Here is a 15,116-nt window from a genome sequence, read left to right as displayed (position 1 = left end):
TTTTCTAGAGACTTTTGTTTTGAAATATTTTGGCAAACTAGATGACATAAAACATAACCAAATTATGTCAGTTGGTATGTCCAAAGGAACATCAAGTTGTCTCTTAAAGGCACAGCATGTTTAAGAGCAAGGAAATCTAAACAGGCAAAAAAAAAATCGGGTCATTTTCTAGAGACTTTTGTTTTGAAATATTTTGGTAAACTATATGACATAAAACATGACCAAATTATGTCAGTTGGTATGTCCAAAGAACATCAAGTTGTCTCTTAAAGGCACAGCATGTTTAAGAGCAGGGAAATCTAAACAGGCAAAAAAAAATTGGGTCATTTTCTAGAGACTTTTGTTTTGAAATATTTTGGCAAACTAGATGACATAAAACATGACCAAATTATGTCAGTGGGTATGTCCAAAGGAACATCAAGTTGTCTCTTAAAGGCACAGCATGTTTAAGAGCGGGGAAATCTAAACAGGCAAAAAAAAAAATTGGGTCATTTTCTAGAGACTTTTGTTTTGAAATATTTTGGCAAACTATATGACATAAAACATGACCAAATTATGTCAGTTGGTATGTCCAATGAACATCAAGTTGTCTCTTAAAGGCACAGCATGTTTAAGAGCGGGGAAATTTAAACGGGCAAAAAAAATTGGGGTCATTTTCTAGAGACTTTTGTTTTGAAATATTTTGGCAAACTATATGACATAAAACATGACCAAATTATGTCAGTGGGTATGTCCAAAGGAACATCAAGTTGTCTCTTAAAGGCACAGCATGTTTAAGAGCAAGGAAATCTAAACAGGCAAAAAAAAAATCGGGTCATTTTCTAGAGACTTTTGTTTTGAAATATTTTGGCAAAATATATGACATAAAACATGACCAAATTATGTCAGTGGGTATGTCCAAAGAACATCAAGTTGTCTCCTAAAGGCACAGCATGTTTAAGAGCAAGGAAATCTAAACGGGCAAAAAAAAATTGGGTTATTTTATAGAGACTTTTGTTTTGAAATATTTTGGCAAACTATATGACATAAAACATGACCAAATTATGTCAGTGTGTATGTCCAAAGGAACATCAAGTTGTCTCTTAAAGGCACAGCATGTTTAAGAGCGGGGAAATCTAAACAGGCAAAAAAAAAATTGGGTTATTTTCTAGAGACTTTTGTTTTGAAATATTTTGGCAAACTATATGACATAAAACATGACCAAATTATGTCAGTGGGTATGTCCAAAGGAACATCAAGTTGTCTCTTAAAGGCACAGCATGTTTAAGAGCAAGGAAATCTAAACGGGCAAAAAAAAAATCGGGTCATTTTCTAGAGACTTTTGTTTTGAAATATTTTGGCAAACTATATGACATAAAACATGACCAAATTATGTCAGTGGGTATTTCAAAGGAACATCAAGTTGTCTCTTAAAGGCACAGCATGTTTAAGAGCAGGGAAATCTAAACAGGCAAAAAAAAATCGGGTCATTTTATAGAGACTTTTGTTTTGAAATATTTTGGTAAACTATATGACATAAAACATGACCAAATTATGTCAGTTGGTATGTCCAAAGAACATCAAGTTGTCTCTTAAAGGCACAGCATGTTTAAGAGCAGGGAAATCTAAACAGGCAAAAAAAAATTGGGTCATTTTCTAGAGACTTTTGTTTTGAAATATTTTGGCAAACTAGATGACATAAAACATGACCAAATTATGTCAGTGGGTATGTCCAAAGGAACATCAAGTTGTCTCTTAAAGGCACAGCATGTTTAAGAGCGGGGAAATCTAAACAGGCAAAAAAAAAAATTGGGTCATTTTCTAGAGACTTTTGTTTTGAAATATTTTGGCAAACTATATGACATAAAACATGACCAAATTATGTCAGTTGGTATGTCCAATGAACATCAAGTTGTCTCTTAAAGGCACAGCATGTTTAAGAGCGGGGAAATTTAAACGGGCAAAAAAAATTGGGGTCATTTTCTAGAGACTTTTGTTTTGAAATATTTTGGCAAACTATATGACATAAAACATGACCAAATTATGTCAGTGGGTATGTCCAAAGGAACATCAAGTTGTCTCTTAAAGGCACAGCATGTTTAAGAGCAAGGAAATCTAAACAGGCAAAAAAAAAATCGGGTCATTTTCTAGAGACTTTTGTTTTGAAATATTTTGGCAAAATATATGACATAAAACATGACCAAATTATGTCAGTGGGTATGTCCAAAGAACATCAAGTTGTCTCCTAAAGGCACAGCATGTTTAAGAGCAAGGAAATCTAAACGGGCAAAAAAAAATTGGGTTATTTTATAGAGACTTTTGTTTTGAAATATTTTGGCAAACTATATGACATAAAACATGACCAAATTATGTCAGTGTGTATGTCCAAAGGAACATCAAGTTGTCTCTTAAAGGCACAGCATGTTTAAGAGCGGGGAAATCTAAACAGGCAAAAAAAAAATTGGGTTATTTTCTAGAGACTTTTGTTTTGAAATATTTTGGCAAACTATATGACATAAAACATGACCAAATTATGTCAGTGGGTATTTCAAAGGAACATCAAGTTGTCTCTTAAAGGCACAGCATGTTTAAGAGCAGGGAAATCTAAACAGGCAAAAAAAAATCGGGTCATTTTATAGAGACTTTTGTTTTGAAATATTTTGGCAAACTAGATGACATAAAACATAACCAAATTATGTCAGTTGGTATGTCCAAAGGAACATCAAGTTGTCTCTTAAAGGCACAGCATGTTTAAGAGCAAGGAAATCTAAACAGGCAAAAAAAAATTGGGTCATTTTCTAGAGACTTTTGTTTGGAAATATTTTGGCAAACTATATGACATAAAACATGACCAAATTATGTCAGTGGGTATGTCCAAAGGAACATCAAGTTGTCTCTTAAAGGCACAGCATGTTTAAGAGCAAGGAAATCTAAACGGGCAAAAAAAAAAATCGGGTCATTTTCTAGAGACTTTTGTTTTGAAATATTTTGGCAAACTATATGACATAAAACATGACCAAATTATGTCAGTGGGTATGTCCAAAGAACATCAAGTTGTCTCCTAAAGGCACAGCATGTTTAAGAGCAAGGAAATCTAAACGGGCAAAAAAAAATTGGGTTATTTTATAGAGACTTTTGTTTTGAAATATTTTGGCAAACTATATGACATAAAACATGACCAAATTATGTCAGTGTGTATGTCCAAAGGAACATCAAGTTGTCTCTTAAAGGCACAGCATGTTTAAGAGCGGGGAAATCTAAACAGGCAAAAAAAAAATTGGGTTATTTTCTAGAGACTTTTGTTTTGAAATATTTTGGCAAACTATATGACATAAAACATGACCAAATTATGTCAGTGGGTATGTCCAAAGGAACATCAAGTTGTCTCTTAAAGGCACAGCATGTTTAAGAGCGGGGAAATCTAAACAGGCAAAAAAAAAAATTGGGTCATTTTCTAGAGACTTTTGTTTTGAAATATTTTGGCAAACTATATGACATAAAACATGACCAAATTATCTCAGTGGGTATGTCAAAGGAACATCAAGTTGTCTCTTAAAGGCACAGCATGTTTAAGAGCAGGGAAATCTAAACAGGCAAAAAAAAATCGGGTCATTTTATAGAGACTTTTGTTTTGAAATATTTTGGCAAACTAGATGACATAAAACATAACCAAATTATGTCAGTTGGTATGTCCAAAGGAACATCAAGTTGTCTCTTAAAGGCACAGCATGTTTAAGAGCAAGGAAATCTAAACAGGCAAAAAAAAATTGGGTCATTTTCTAGAGACTTTTGTTTGGAAATATTTTGGCAAACTATATGACATAAAACATGACCAAATTATGTCAGTGGGTATGTCCAAAGGAACATCAAGTTGTCTCTTAAAGGCACAGCATGTTTAAGAGCAAGGAAATCTAAACGGGCAAAAAAAAAAATCGGGTCATTTTCTAGAGACTTTTGTTTTGAAATATTTTGGCAAACTATATGACATAAAACATGACCAAATTATGTCAGTGGGTATGTCCAAAGGAACATCAAGTTGTCTCTTAAAGGCACAGCATGTTTAAGAGCGGGGAAATCTAAACGGGCAAAAAAAAAAATCGGGTCATTTTCTAGAGACTTTTGTTTTGAAATATTTTGGCAAACTATTTGACATAAAACATGACCAAATTATGTCAGTTGGTATGTCCAAAGGAACATCAAGTTGTCTCTTAAAGGCACAGCATGTTTAAGAGCAAGGAAATCTAAACGGGCAAAAAAAAAAATCGGGTCATTTTCTAGAGACTTTTGTTTTGAAATATTTTGGCAAACTATATGACATAAAACATGACCAAATTATGTCAGTGGGTATGTCCAAAGGAACATCAAGTTGTCTCTTAAAGGCACAGCATGTTTAAGAGCGGGGAAATCTAAACGGGCAAAAAAAAAAATCGGGTCATTTTCTAGAGACTTTTGTTTTGAAATATTTTGGCAAACTATTTGACATAAAACATGACCAAATTATCTCAGTGGGTATGTCAAAGGAACATCAAGTTGTCTCTTAAAGGCACAGCATGTTTAAGAGCAGGGAAATCTAAACAGGCAAAAAAAAATCGGGTCATTTTCTAGAGACTTTTGTTTTGAAATATTTTGGCAAACTATTTGACATAAAACATGACCAAATTATCTCAGTGGGTATGTCAAAGGAACATCAAGTTGTCTCTTAAAGGCACAGCATGTTTAAGAGCAGGGAAATCTAAACAGGCAAAAAAAAATCGGGTCATTTTATAGAGACTTTTGTTTTGAAATATTTTGGCAAACTAGATGACATAAAACATAACCAAATTATGTCAGTTGGTATGTCCAAAGGAACATCAAGTTGTCTCTTAAAGGCACAGCATGTTTAAGAGCAAGGAAATCTAAACAGGCAAAAAAAAATCGGGTCATTTTATAGAGACTTTTGTTTTGAAATATTTTGGCAAACTAGATGACATAAAACATAACCAAATTATGTCAGTTGGTATGTCCAAAGGAACATCAAGTTGTCTCTTAAAGGCACAGCATGTTTAAGAGCAAGGAAATCTAAACAGGCAAAAAAAAATTGGGTCATTTTCTAGAGACTTTTGTTTGGAAATATTTTGGCAAACTATATGACATAAAACATGACCAAATTATGTCAGTGGGTATGTCCAAAGGAACATCAAGTTGTCTCTTAAAGGCACAGCATGTTTAAGAGCAAGGAAATCTAAACGGGCAAAAAAAAAAATCGGGTCATTTTCTAGAGACTTTTGTTTTGAAATATTTTGGCAAACTATATGACATAAAACATGACCAAATTATGTCAGTGGGTATGTCCAAAGGAACATCAAGTTGTCTCTTAAAGGCACAGCATGTTTAAGAGCAAGGAAATCTAAACGGGCAAAAAAAAAAATCGGGTCATTTTCTAGAGACTTTTGTTTTGAAATATTTTGGCAAACTATTTGACATAAAACATGACCAAATTATCTCAGTGGGTATGTCAAAGGAACATCAAGTTGTCTCTTAAAGGCACAGCATGTTTAAGAGCAAGGAAATCTAAACAGGCAAAAAAAAATCGGGTCATTTTATAGAGACTTTTGTTTTGAAATATTTTGGCAAACTAGATGACATAAAACATAACCAAATTATGTCAGTTGGTATGTCCAAAGGAACATCAAGTTGTCTCTTAAAGGCACAGCATGTTTAAGAGCAAGGAAATCTAAACAGGCAAAAAAAAATTGGGTCATTTTCTAGAGACTTTTGTTTGGAAATATTTTGGCAAACTATATGACATAAAACATGACCAAATTATGTCAGTGGGTATGTCCAAAGGAACATCAAGTTGTCTCTTAAAGGCACAGCATGTTTAAGAGCAAGGAAATCTAAACGGGCAAAAAAAAAAATCGGGTCATTTTCTAGAGACTTTTGTTTTGAAATATTTTGGCAAACTATATGACATAAAACATGACCAAATTATGTCAGTGGGTATGTCCAAAGGAACATCAAGTTGTCTCTTAAAGGCACAGCATGTTTAAGAGCAAGGAAATCTAAACGGGCAAAAAAAAAAATCGGGTCATTTTCTAGAGACTTTTGTTTTGAAATATTTTGGCAAACTATTTGACATAAAACATGACCAAATTATCTCAGTGGGTATGTCAAAGGAACATCAAGTTGTCTCTTAAAGGCACAGCATGTTTAAGAGCAGGGAAATCTAAACAGGCAAAAAAAAATCGGGTCATTTTCTAGAGACTTTTGTTTTGAAATATTTTGGCAAACTATTTGACATAAAACATGACCAAATTATCTCAGTGGGTATGTCAAAGGAACATCAAGTTGTCTCTTAAAGGCACAGCATGTTTAAGAGCAGGGAAATCTAAACAGGCAAAAAAAAATCGGGTCATTTTATAGAGACTTTTGTTTTGAAATATTTTGGCAAACTAGATGACATAAAACATAACCAAATTATGTCAGTTGGTATGTCCAAAGGAACATCAAGTTGTCTCTTAAAGGCACAGCATGTTTAAGAGCAAGGAAATCTAAACAGGCAAAAAAAAATCGGGTCATTTTCTAGAGACTTTTGTTTTGAAATATTTTGGCAAACTATATGACATAAAACATGACCAAATTATGTCAGTGGGTATGTCCAAAGGAACATCAAGTTGTCTCTTAAAGGCACAGCATGTTTAAGAGCAAGGAAATTTAAACAGGCAAAAAAAAATTGGGTCATTTTCTAGAGACTTTTGTTTTGAAATATTTTGGCAAAATAGATGACATAAAACATGACCAAATTAAGACAGTTGGTATGTCCAAAGGAACATCAAGTTGTCTCTTAAAGGCACAGCATGTTTAAGAGCGGGGAAATCTAAACGGGCAAAAAAAAAATCGGGTTATTTTCTAGAGACTTTTGTTTTGAAATATTTTGGCAAACTATATGACATAAAACATGACAAAATTATGTCAGTTGGTATGTCCAAAGAACATCAAGTTGTCTCTTAAAGGCACAGCATGTTTAAGAGCAAGGAAATCGTATCCTTTTCTGGATATGCTCACATTCTATATAACTATTTCTTTATGCTAGCTAGCCAAATCTCATTTTTTGTTTTGTTTTAGCTAGCTGTGAGCAACGCTGCCTGAACGGGGCCGAGTGCACGGGGCCCAACACTTGCCGATGCGCGCCCGGCTGGCACGGAATCTCTTGCCAAATACGTGAGTAGCTCACCAAAATAAAACGACGTATATCTCTCATGAAATGGAGTATATGCTCATTTTGGGGATCAATACGCCTGGCAGTCTATGCTGTTTCAGGATGCGAGTTATTTACAAAATGATCTCGCTTGTAAAATATGCAAATCAACTCAATTTTTTTTTGAAAACCTATCGAGGTTTGTTTACTTTTTTTATGAGTCGTATTTAGAGAAATTTGGGTTTTTAATCAATCGTTTCAGGAAGTAAATTGAAGAGTTTAATCTATTAGTCTGGCCTTTTTAGCACCACATATGTTTTGGATCATTATATCGATTAAATGAGTTATCTGACTCCATTAACCAAACACGACCCGCATTCATCCAACAATGCGCGCTCATTTGACGGAAAAGATGAAGAGGAAAGCCGATATTTCCACACGGGAGCGGATTTTTATTTTTCACTTTTTTATTTATCACTTTTTTTGCTTTCTTTTATTGGCTCACGTCTGAAAATGATCTGGCAACCTCAAAAATATAAAATCATCGAATTAATTTTCAACATATTTGGGGTTCCTTGTAGATTTTTTAATTCAGCGGTGGTCTCATTTTTTCTGCAATTTTAAGATTGTATTTCTCTTCATACTACTTTATCATTTTGGCTTCCTGAACCAAAGAATTGAAGGATTTCAGATATTTGACTATAAAGGATTTTATACGATTGACTCATAATTCAATGAAGATTTTCACTGAGTGGGCTTAAGTTCAATGACAGGTCAGGCTGTTCCAAATGCAAAATGTTTTGTCTAGTTCTGTTGATAACAGGACTCTGACGGAGGACGGCAGGCGTTGTTTTGAGAAACGCTCGGCGTTGTTTTGAGAAGCCCCACGTTGGGCTTCCTGGGAGGAGCCGGCACACCATTGTGCGGGGAGAAGATGGTCAATAGGAGAGAGCTAAAGGACTCAAACGACACTAATTCGGCCGTTAAATTGTTAGTGATAATGAATCTGCCCCCGTGTGGAAATGTCGGCTTTCCTCTTCATCTTTTCCATCAAATGAGCGCACATTGTTGGGTGAGTGTAGGTTGTGTTTCGTTAATGGAGTCAGATAACTAATCCGAAAAATTTGGTAAACGCTACATTTTGATATTTAAATTCCAACAGTATGTACAAGGAAGCCTAAATACATCTAAAAATACTTGAAAATTTTTACTTTTCCTATGCTACTTGATTATTTTGGCTAGCTCGTTATGGAAGTTATCCCTGCTTAACAGAATGTTCTGAGAATTTTTGATACAAACGGAAATAATTTCATCTTTCGCGTTTTTGAATATTTAGTCTCATCTCATTAGCTGCACCGCTTATCCCCAGTAGGGCCGCGGGGGTGCCGGAGCCCATCCCAGCAATCATCGGGCAGTGGGCAGGGGACACCCTGAACTGGTTGCCATATTCAACAAAAATGTGCTTGAAACAACCGATGAACTATTCCTTACATTTTGGTCTTGTTTTCAATGTACGTAACGACGTGTCATATCTTTAAAAAACGAGTTGAATGTTTTTGTTTTTCTTTAGCTCATTGTCAAGAAAAATGCTGGCACGGCAGCCGTTGCGTCAGGCCCGACGTTTGCCAATGCCGGAACGGATTTTCTGGCGCTCGTTGCTCCAGAAAGGTGAGAAAAATCGACATTGATTTGTCTAAGTTAGCTTGAAAAATGCTAGCGTCAAATACTTTTAGCTAGCCACGACGACTACCATCAAAACGTAGTATGTACGGCTAGCATAAAAAGCTAGCATAGATGTATGTCACCTATTTTTAGCACAACAGAAATCGCTACTTTCCTATTATTTGTATTTCGAAAGGATATTTTATAGCTAGCATAAATATGTAGCATAAACACCTAGCATAGATGTATATCACCTATTTTTGGCACAAATGGAGCTCCGTACTTAAGCATTTTTTGTATTTCGAAAGGATATTTAGTTTCTACATCTAAAGCTAGCATAAACACCTAGCATAAACGTATGTCACCAATTTTTAGCACAAAAGGACCCCTACTTTGGCATTATTTTATTTTGAAAGGGTATTAAACATCTACATCTAAAGTTAGCATAAACAAGTAGCATAAACACCTCGCATAAATGTTTGGCACAATGGAACCCCTTACTTAGGCATTGTTTTATTTTGAAAGGATATTAAACATCTACATCTAAAGCTAGCATAAACAAGTAGCATAAACACCTAGCATAAACGTATGTCACCAATTTTTAGCACAAAGGGACCCCCTACTTTGGCATTATTTTATTTTGAAAAGGTATTAAACATCTACATCTAAAGTTAGCATAAATGAGTAGCATAAACACCTCGCATAAATGTTTGGCACAATGGAACCCCTTACTTAGGCATTGTTTTATTTTGAAAGGATATTAAACATCTACATCTAAAGCTAGCATAAACAAGTAGCATAAACACCTAGCATAAACGTATGTCACCAATTTTTAGCACAAAGGGACCCCCTACTTTGGCATTATTTTATTTTGAAAAGGTATTAAACATCTACATCTAAAGTTAGCATAAATGAGTAGCATAAACACCTCGCATAAATGTTTGGCACAATGGAACCCCTTACTTAGGCATTGTTTTATTTTGAAAGGATATTAAACATCTACATCTAAAGCTAGCATAAACAAGTAGCATAAACACCTAGCATAAACGTATGTCACCATTTTTTACCACAAAGGGACCCCCTACTTTGGCATTATTTTATTTTGAAAAGGTATTAAACATCTACATCCAAAGCTAGCATAAACGAGTAGCATAAACACCTAGCATAAACACCTAGCATAAACGTATGTCACCTATTTTTTAGCACAAAAAGACCCCTACTTTGGCATTGTTTTATTTTGAAAGGATATTTAGTTTCTACATCTAAAGGTAGCATAAACAAGTAGCATAAACACCGAGCATAAACACCTAGCATAAACACCTAGCATAAACGTATGTCACCTATTTTTTAAGCACAAAAGGACATTGGCATTGTTTTATTTTGAAAGGATATTAAATATTTATACCTGGAAGAAAAAAGTAGCATAAACACCTAGCATAAATGCACATTGGCACAGTGGAACCCCCTACTTAGGCATTGTTTTATTTTGAAAGGATATTAAACGTCTACATCTATACCTAGCATTAACAAGTAGCATAAACACCTCGCATAAATGTTTGGCACAATGGAGCCCCCTACTTAAGCATTATTTTATTTTGAAAGGATATTAAACATCTACATTTTTACCTAACATAAACAGGTAGCATAAACACTTAGCATAAACATATGCCACATATTTTTAGCACAAATGGAGCTCCGTACTTTAGCATTTTTCGTACTTTGAAAGCATATTTAACATCTACATTTACAGCTAGCATAAATAAGTAGCATAAACACCTAGCATAAATGTTTGGCACAATGGGACCCTTTCTTAGACATTATTTTATTTTGAAACGATATGAAACGTCTACATCTATAGCTAGCATGAACAAGTAGCATAAACACCTAGCATAAACACCTAGGAAAAACGTATGTCACTTATTTTTAGCACAAAAGAACGCCTACTTTGGCATTGTTTTATTTTGAAAGGATATTAAAAATCTATACCTAGCATAAAAAAGTAGCATAAACACCTAGCATAAATGTTTAGCACAATGGAACCCCCTACTTAGGCCTTATTTTATTTTGAAAGTATATTAAACATCTACAACCATAACTAGCATAAACAAGTAGCATAAACACCTAGCATAAATGTTTGGCACAATGGAACCCCCTACTTAAACATCACTTTATTTTGAAAGGATATTCAACATCTACATCTATAGCTAATATAAACAGGTAGCTTAAACACCTAGCATAAACATATGTCACATATTTTTAGCACAAAGGAACCCCTACTTAGGCATTATTTTATTTTGAAAGGGTATTAAACATCTACATCTATAACTAGCATAAACAAGTAGCATAAACACCTAGCATAAATGTTTGGCACAATGGAACCCCCTACTTAGGCATTGTTTTATTATGAAAGGATATTAAACGTCTATATCCATAGCTAGCATAAATACGTAGCATAAACACCTAGCATAAATGTTTGGCACAATGGAACCCCCTACTTAAACGTTACTTTATTTTGAAAGGATATTAACTATCTACATCTAAAGCTAGCATAAACAAGTAGCATAAACACTTAGCATGAACATATGTCACCTATTTTTAGCACATTGGGACCCCCCCTACTTTGATATTATTTTATTTTGAAAGGATATTAAACGTATACATCTAAAGCTAGCATAAATATGTAGCATAAACACCTAGCATAAATGTATGTCACCTATTTTTGGCACAAATGGAGCTCCGTACTTTGGCATTTTTCGTACTTTGAAAGGATATTTAATATCTACATTTATAGCTAGCATAAATAAGTAGCATAAACACCTAGCATAAACGTATGTCACCATTCTTAGCACAATGGGACCCCCTACTTTGGTAATATTTTATTTTGAAAGGATATTAAACATCTAAATCTAAATCTAGCATAAACGTATGTCACATATTTTTAGCACAAAGGGACCCCTTACTTTGGCATTATTTTATTTTGAAAGGATATTACACATCTACATATAAAGCTAGCATAAATGAGTAGCATAAACACCTAGCATAAACACCTAGCATAAACGTACGTCACCTATTCTTAGCACAATGGGACCCCCTACTTTGGTAATATTTTATTTTGAAAGGATATTAAACATCTAAATCTAAATCTAGCATAAACGTATGTCACATATTTTTAGCACAAAGGGACCCCCTACTTTGGCATTATTTTATTTTGAAAGGATATTACACATCTACATATAAAGCTAGCATTAATGAGTAGCATAAACACCTAGCATAAACACCTAGCATAAACGTACGTCACCTATATTTAGCACAAAAGGACCCCTACTTTGGCATTATTTTATTTTGAAAGGATATTACACATCTACATATAAAGCTAGCATAAACAAGTAGCATAAACACCTAGCATAAACATATGTCACCTATTTTTAGCACAAAGGGACCCCCTACTTTGACATAATTTTATTGTGAAAGGATATTAAACATCTACATTTAAAGCTAGCATAAACGAGTAGCATAAACACCTAGCATAAATGTATGTCACCTATTTTTAGCACAATGGGACCCCTTACTTGGCATTATTTTATTTTGAAAATGTATTAAACATCTACATCCAAAGCTAGCATAAACGAGTAGCATAAACACCTAGCATAAACACCTAGCATAAACACCTAGCAAAAACACCTAGCATAAACGTATGTCACCTATTTTTAGCACAATGGGACCCCCTACTTTGGCATTATTTTATTTTGAAAGGATATCAAAGATGTACATCCAAAGCTAGCATAAACAACTAGCATAAACACCTAGCATCGATGTTTGGCACAAACTTTGACCTACTTTTGATTTGAGGGGACTTTAATCTAGCTAGCATACGTATGTAGCATAGATAGCACCTTTGCTAACTTTGTTTTTGTAGCTTTCCTCTTAGATATCCAGACAAGATGGCCTTCATCCAGTTCCATCTCCGAGACCATCTCCGAAGAAACGAGTTAAGAGTTAATCCACAATTAATTCATCGTTCCTCAAGCTAGCTTAGCATCCCGACGAGGCAGCTAACATTATATTCCTTGGCTAGCTAACGGGATGTTTTGTTTTTTTTAACCCCGAATCTTTTATTTGTACACGTATTTATTTATGTGTTTTTTTGTCATTCTTTGTTTTGTAAATACAAATATTTTTTAAAACGCTCGTTTGTTTTTTCATGCCAAAAGAAGAAAAAGATATTTTATGTTGATACTGAAAAGGTTTGAGTTGATAAAACAAGCGCTCCTTTTACTCGAATGTTATAAATAGCGCGATAGGAAAAACACATTTTAATAGAGTTGCTGTTTGTTTTGTTTTTATCAATGAACGTGGTCACACGTTAGATCAATGGTGGGCAAGCTACGGTTCGCGGGCCAGATCAGGCCCGCTAATGGATTGAATCCGGCCTGCGAGACAAGACTCAGAGAAGCGCAAGAGAAAAACGAGCTGCAGGTTGAAATAGGGCAACTTGATGTTGCCAAAGCCAGGTGCCTCGAACAAAGACACTGTACTTGTTCTCTCTCTCTCTCTCTCTGTCTCTCTCTCTCTCTCTCTGTCTCTCTTTTTCTCTTCCTTTGTTGCTCTTTGTCTCTTTCTCTCTCTTTCTCTCTCTCTTTCTTTTGCTCTAACTTCCTTTTTTCCTTTTCTCTCTTTTCTTTCTCTCTTCCTACCCTTCACGCTTTCTTTTCTCTCCTTCTGTCTTTCTATTTCTCTTTGGATTTCTTTCTTCCTCTCCCTTTCTTTTCCCCCTCTCTCACAACTTTTATCTTTTTTTTTCTCTCTCTCTCTCTCTTTCTCTCTCTCTCTCTTTTTCTTTTCCACCCCTTTTCTCCCACTCTGTCTCTGTCTCTTTCTGTCTCTCTTTTTCTCTTCCTTTGTTGCTCTTTGTTTCTTTCTCTCTCTGTGTCTTTTCTTTTGCTCTAACTTCCTTTTTCCTTTTCTCTTTCTCTCTTCATACCCTTTGCGCTTTCTTTTCTCTTTTCTCTCCTTCTGTCTTTCTATTTCTCTTTGGATTTCTTTCTTCCTCTCCCTTTCTTTTCCCCCTCTCTCACGACTTTTTCTCTTTTGTTTCTCACGCTCTCTCCCTCTCTCTCTTTCTTTGTCCCACCCTTTCTCCTTTTCTCACCCTCTTTCTCTTTTTTATCTCTCTTTTTCTTTCCCTTTAATCTACTAGTCTGGCCCCCGACAGAATGTTTGTTCTATCGTGTGGCCCCCGAGTTCAAATGAGTCTGACACCCCTGCTTTAGATCAATGGTGGGCAATCTACGGTTTGTGGGCCACTTAATACAACTTAAATATATGACATAAATGAAATGTATCCAGATATTCATTTATTTTGCCATTTAACTATTGAATGATTTCAATCTTCATTTGTCCTGGATTTTGTTGTGTATTCGAAAGCAACACGTACTTTTATAGCTAGCATAAATATCTAGCATATACACTGTAGGAATTTTTCTAGCTTTAATTTTGAAAATCTTTATTATTGAAACAGATTAATCCGTTAACAAATGCTAGAATTACGGTATTCCTTTTGAGTTCTTTGAGTTCTGATATGAATTACTAATCCCAGGAAAAGGGAATCAATGAACCAGGCCAATTGAAATAGACACACAATTTATTAACACAGAGAATCAATGATAGGGGGGGGGACCAGAAAACATGGTGTTAACCGTTCTCTCTCTTGTTGTTGCGGAAATATTTGGTCAAGCTATTGATCAGCTACTTGTTTTGTATGGAGCAGGGAAGCTTGACCAGAACATTCCTCTTTGGGCGTGGTCTCGGATACTCTCAGTATCGGGTGACGGTGTTTGAAATTGTTAAACTTGTTAGAAAGCCAAAGAAGTGAGAAATTTGCGTGATGTTCTGTACTTGAGAACGTCTCTCCAATCGACATTATTATGTCTTTCTCTCTCTCTCTCTCTCTCTCCCTCTTTTCCATCCCTTTTCTCCCACTTTGTTTCTGCCTCTTTCACTCTGTGTCTCTCTTTTTCTCTTCCTTTGTTGCTCTTTGTCTCTTTCTCTCTCTGTGTCTTTTAACCTTTTTTGCTCTAACTTCCCTTTTTCCTTTTCTCTCTTTTCTCTTTCTCTCTTCCTACCCTTCGCGCTTACTTTTCTCTTTTCTCTCCTTCTGTCTTTCTATTTCTCTTTGGATTTCTTTCTTCCTCTCTCTTTCTTTTTCCCCTCTCTCAAGCGTTTTTATCTCTTTTGTTTCTCACACTCTCTCCCTCTCTCTTTTTTTTCTTTGTCTCGCCCTTTCTCCTTTTCCCTCCCT

The 15,116-nt window shown here is 35.0% G+C and overlaps 1 protein-coding gene across 1 annotated transcript in view; it reads left to right on the top strand.

Moving 5' to 3' along the window:
* Nucleotides 1–12,850, top strand: part of LOC148368590 (von Willebrand factor D and EGF domain-containing protein) — an 84,011-nt gene extending 71,161 nt beyond the window's left edge. Inside the window, exons 24-26 of the mRNA XM_088329711.1 lie at nucleotides 7,084–7,179; nucleotides 8,727–8,824; nucleotides 12,735–12,850. Coding sequence (XP_088185837.1) covers nucleotides 7,084–7,179; nucleotides 8,727–8,824; nucleotides 12,735–12,746 — 206 coding nt within the window. The 3' untranslated portion in view covers nucleotides 12,747–12,850. The remainder of the gene's footprint in view (nucleotides 1–7,083; nucleotides 7,180–8,726; nucleotides 8,825–12,734) is intronic.
* Nucleotides 12,851–15,116: the final 2,266 nt, after the last annotated feature.

This window comes from Urocampus carinirostris, chromosome 3, assembly GCF_059441175.1.
Source record: "Urocampus carinirostris isolate Australia breed hairy pipefish chromosome 3, RoL_Ucar_1.0, whole genome shotgun sequence".
NCBI classification, from domain to species: Eukaryota; Metazoa; Chordata; class Actinopteri; order Syngnathiformes; family Syngnathidae; genus Urocampus; species Urocampus carinirostris.
Note: the sequence above shows the minus strand (reverse complement) of the source record. Positions and strands in the feature narration are given on the sequence as shown.